This window comes from Cryptomeria japonica, chromosome 5, assembly GCF_030272615.1.
Source record: "Cryptomeria japonica chromosome 5, Sugi_1.0, whole genome shotgun sequence".
Classification (NCBI taxonomy): Eukaryota; Viridiplantae; Streptophyta; class Pinopsida; order Cupressales; family Cupressaceae; genus Cryptomeria; species Cryptomeria japonica.
The window spans coordinates 840,035,503-840,040,724 of record NC_081409.1 but is presented as its reverse complement, the minus strand read 5'-3'; the positions used below and the strand labels follow the sequence as shown (position 1 = coordinate 840,040,724).

Here is a 5,222-nt window from a genome sequence, read left to right as displayed (position 1 = left end):
GCTTGCACTTCTGCAACATTATTTGTACATGATCCGCAGGGGAGAGCCATAAAGGCCACCTCGACCCCATTTGAATTGTGGAGGCAATAGCCCAGACCCGCCCTCCCAGGGTTACCCCGCGAGGCACCATCAAAGTTCAATAATTATATTTTTGAGTTTTGAATATTAAAAAAAAAATTTCAAATGCACTACTCTCAAAAGAAAAGAGTTCAAATTAAATACAAAAATAATTAGCTATATTTTAGCATGCTAATTTTAATGTTATACTGTTTAAACACAACCTATCAATCATATGGAATTGGAGTGGTTGGTTTTGCAAGTGATAGGTACTATCTATTTTGTTTTCTATTATAAACCCACTACTTCTAACAATCAAATGGAAGCTTGGGCTATTCTTATGGTTTTAGGAGGGCTTGTGAATTGGATCTGAGGAAGGTTATTTTTGAATTTGATTCTTTTTATTGGCTTTCATTTTGAATAATAACGATTCTCAGATGTCTTCTTGAAAAATAGATTCTTTAATGGATTAAAAATTTTGTTTCTTTAAATGAATTTTGATGCTATAATCTTTGCTCATATTTCTATACAATGAAATGATATTATAATTTGTCTTGCTAAATGGACATCTAGGGAAATTCATCACTAGAATATCTCTAAGTTGGAGTTATTGCCTTTTAATAAACCTTTTAAACTTTTCCAATTTATTCTTATTAACCAAAATACATATAAATAAATATTATGCTCTTTAAATGATTACAATAAAACGAGTTATTCTAGCTTATTTAAAATTTAAGATAATAATAAATCCCTCTAGTTACTTTAAAAGTAACTTTTATCATTTAATTATTTAATATATATATATATATAATCTATTACTATTATTTATTCAATACAATTTTTCTTTATCCTTTTCTTTTATTAAAATAAAACAGGTTAAGTGATTCAAACTTGTGCTTTCAAGGTAACAAAAATTCAAAAGACAAACAGCAAGTCGGGGTTAGTTTCGAACAAGAAATTGACATTATAATATTATATAGAATTGGAGGACATAACTAAGCAATAATTCATCCAGTGGACGGAGTACTCCACGAATAGAATTTTCAAAGCTCATCCAGCACAGTCACACTACAGTTTACTCGAATAGCTCAAGAAACTATTTTTATTTAAATTAGCCTTAATTAAACCGTCATTTTATCGTAGATAATTGAGGTTCTATGTCTTTTCTCTCCATGGGATTTCACGGACGGCAGAAAGGATACATAAGTTAGTAGATGATTCACAACAATAATACAAGAAATGGAATTAATTGCCCACATGGCAAACATCTCATTTCTGCTTTTCGTGTGCTCTTGTATTGGATTTGCTGGTGTCGTCTTTCAAGCCCCCTTTTCACATTTCCTCCTACAACGAATTTCAGTCTGGAAGGGATCGCCAGATATGTATCATTGCATCCGTTCATCAACTCCAGTTTCGTGCGACTCTCAAATGGAAACAACACCCAGGGGACTTTCTCCTGGATGACTTACAACCGACCGATTTCCTTCTGGGACAACTCTTCTTTTCTCGCAAATTTTTCTTCTCATTTTCGATTTCTTATTTCTGGAAACTATTCTGATTTTTCCGATTACGGCGATGGGCTTGCCTTCTTCCTCGCCCCTTTTGATTCTGTGCAGTCACTAAACTGTACATGCCAATGGCTTGGTCTCTTTAACCAATCCACCGACGGAAATTCTTCCAATCACATTGTTGCCGTGGAATTCGACACGTTCAAAAATGTTCCATTTGATCCAGACGATAACCACGTGGAAATCGATGTGAACAGCATTCTTTCAAAGGTAGATTTGCCCATAAAAGGATTTCAATTCTTTTGCGTTTCTAACTTGTTTGGCTTGTGATATTGGATTTTCTAGTATTTTATGATCAATCATTTTCTTCTTTATTTCTAAATTTTCTTTTTTCCTGCTATCATTTTATTGTTCAGGCAAATGTAAGCTTGGAGGATAAATGGAAATTCCGCATTCGTAGCAAAAGCATGCTGGACGCATGGGTGGATTACGACGGCTTAGCAAAGAGGCTTTACGTGTTTCTTGCGCCTGACGTACAGAAACCAGAATCACCAATCTTATCGTATGACATAGACCTCGCAAAGTTCCTTCCCCAGAAAATCAAGGTCGGCATTTCGTCTTCCACTGCATATTCATTAGATGAGAACATGGTTTCTTATTGGGATTTTATATCTCACCATTCGCCGACTCCCACAGAGACTCGCACAAAGACTCCCACGAAGATTCCCACGAAAAAGAATTATGTTTTGATATTAGTCTTCACCCGCGTCTTCGCAGTCACCGGATTTGCGCTTTTAGCGTGGTTTGGTTATATCAGAAATAAAAGCTACGAGGTGGAGGACATTGAGATGGACAAATGGTTTAGCGAAGGACCGCACAAGTTCTCTCATGTTGAGCTCAGTGCTGCAACTAAAACTTTTAGCCAAGAACAAAAACTTGGAGGGGGAGGCTTTGTCGAGGTTTACAGAGGCATCTTGCCTGGCGCAAAAGAATCTGTAGCCGTTAAAAGAATTTCCCAACGTTCCAAACAAGGCAAAAAGGAATATATCTCGGAAGTTACGATTATTAGTAAGCTGAGACACCGTAATCTTGTGCAGCTCTTGGGGTGGTCCCACCGACATCAAAAGGGCGAATTGCTTCTCGTCTACGAATTCCTGCCAAAGGGAATCGAAGTCTAGACAAGTATATACTGGACGCATTTGTTTGGATTGGGGTCGAAGGTATATTATTGTTCGTGATATAGCAGCAGCTCTTGTTTATCTTCACGAGGAGTGCAAAGATCGTGTGGTGCACAGGGACGTGAAGGCCAGCAACATAATGTTGGATTCTGAGTACAGAGCAAAACTTGGAGATTTGGGGCTGGCAAGACTGATTGCATGTAATCCTGGAAATGGCGCATCAACTGTTATAACTGGAACAGTTGGATATATCGCACCTGAATGTGTGGTATCCCGCAAGCCCAGCACAGAATGGGACGTGTTCAGCTTTGCAGCGGCGTGTTTAGAAATTGCGTGCGGGAGGCGGGTAGTTGACTCCAGCTTAGAGGAGCACGGGTGGAGACTTGTGGAATGGGTCTGGGATCTTCATTCACATGGAAAGCTTTTGACCGCTGCAGATGAGAGGTTGAATGGGAATTTTGATGGAAAGGAAATGGAGAGGGTGCTCCAGTTGGGGTTGCTGTGTTCTCACCCGGATCCGAAAGCGAGACCCAGCATGAGAAAAGTGGTGAATGTTTTAAGATTGGAGGCTGAGTTACCCGATCTTCCTCTCACTTATCCAGTAACCGCGTGTGGTCGCACTCTAGGTCATCTTGAAGTGTCTTTGTTTCCGATGCATGGTAAAATATCGACTCCAGCAAAATAGGAAATGTTTTAAAACTTATTGATGTAAGAAATAATTGCTTAGGTTTTATCGTGTCCTCAAGAAGTTGTCTTGGCTGGTTGAAGAATTATTATGGATGTTTAGGTCGACTTAATGCAACGATGTGAGCATAGTATTGCCAATGCTGAGGTAAATGATGTTCAAGTACAAACAAAGAAATTTAAGTATCTTTGATGTTGTGGTAAATAGTGATGACAGCATACCTTTGTTTTTAGTTTAATTTCATGTTTATAATATCAAATTGTAAATTATATCATTATATCATGTAATACAAGAAGCAGTTTTTTTTTTTAATTTTTTTTTTTGTTGTATATTAGAAGTAGAATGATTTGATTTTCATATTATAGAAAAAAATTGTATAAAGTAGAAAAATAATTTTAAATATAAATTCAAGTTAATTAGTATATCTAAATAAGTATAACTAATTTAAAATTAGATTATATTGAATCAGGCAATTTATCAATATTATTAGTATATAAATTAAATTAAATAAATATGTGGATATTTAAATTTAAGTTTAATATATGAAAAATGTGAGAGATTCACTTTCCCTGTTTTAAAATCTATTTATGAATGGTAATAAAATAAATTGAACTAAAGAGAAAATATGTCGCAAATAGTTTTATCTTGATAATAATAAGTCAATTTAAAGGAACAAATCTTCAAAACTCTTTAAAAAACACACAAATTAAAACAGGACAATAATAAACTATTACTACATAACACACCCATGTTAAGTCACATGTATATTAAATAACCATGCAGCACATAGAAAAGCAAAAAATTTCAATAAATATCAAATACAAAGTTCAAAAATATTTTGAAACAAAGTAATGGCATGAAATTTCAACTAAAGACCTATAATCCATTTTATCTCATATACTCATTCTTTTAATAGATTCAAAATTATCAGAAACTGAATCTGGATAGAACCTTCCCAAATATTTAGTATCTAAATATAAAGAAAAATTCAAACAAAAATAAGATTCTATTTAGAAAATGTTTGCAAGTTACTAGCATGAAGAATGCTAGTTTTTTCTTCTTCATTTTCTCTTCATACTAATCATCATCTATTGCATAGTTATCCTCATGAAATGCAATCAAATAATCCGTATTGTCTTGCAACTTTAATGACTTGAGTATAAAAAAAGTCCAAAATCATAAATATTAGAAACATAAATTATCTTAATCTTGCATAGAAGGCTTTACTCACCAGATCTACTTCTTTAAATAAAGGCTTCATATATCTTGTCATGGATTCTTTTGCTAGACCTTGTTGCAAATAAAATAGGGTTCTAAAATTGATGTGATTTGAAACAAAAAGAGTATTGGTGAAAAGATACAATTAAAATATAATTGACTCAGTAGTGAGAGACACTCACAATAAAACATACAATGATAAAGAGAAAATATAAAATTGTTGCAAGAAAATAAGAATGACGATAAAACTTATACAAAAAGAAACTAATCATTAAAACGTTGAGAGGAGAGACAAGGAAGGAGGTTGTCTACTTAATGATGATTGTTTGTCAAATCCAATATTTTCGACAAGGAGCAAAATATGGGAACGCCATTCACACTTCCACTTTCACTCATGAGAGGATAATTTGTTAATTTTAACACTTTCAGATTGACATAACTTAGAATTTAGATTTAGTTTCTAATTAGTTTGTTTAACTGAAAGAAAATGACAACATAGAAATGAACAAATTAACAGCAAGACAGAGTTACCCTGGGAAAACCTCCTAGGAGGAAAAACCCAGCCAGAAAAGATTC

General features: G+C 34.3%; 1 protein-coding gene across 1 annotated transcript; it reads left to right on the top strand.

Moving 5' to 3' along the window:
- Positions 1–1,271: 1,271 nt before the first annotated feature.
- LOC131042048 (L-type lectin-domain containing receptor kinase IV.2-like) lies at positions 1,272–3,428 on the top strand. Its single transcript, XM_059221086.1, has 3 exons — positions 1,272–1,835; positions 1,982–2,670; positions 2,786–3,428. Exons 1-3 carry the CDS (start codon positions 1,272–1,274, stop codon positions 3,426–3,428), a joined length of 1,896 nt encoding a protein of 631 aa, XP_059077069.1.
- Positions 3,429–5,222: the final 1,794 nt, after the last annotated feature.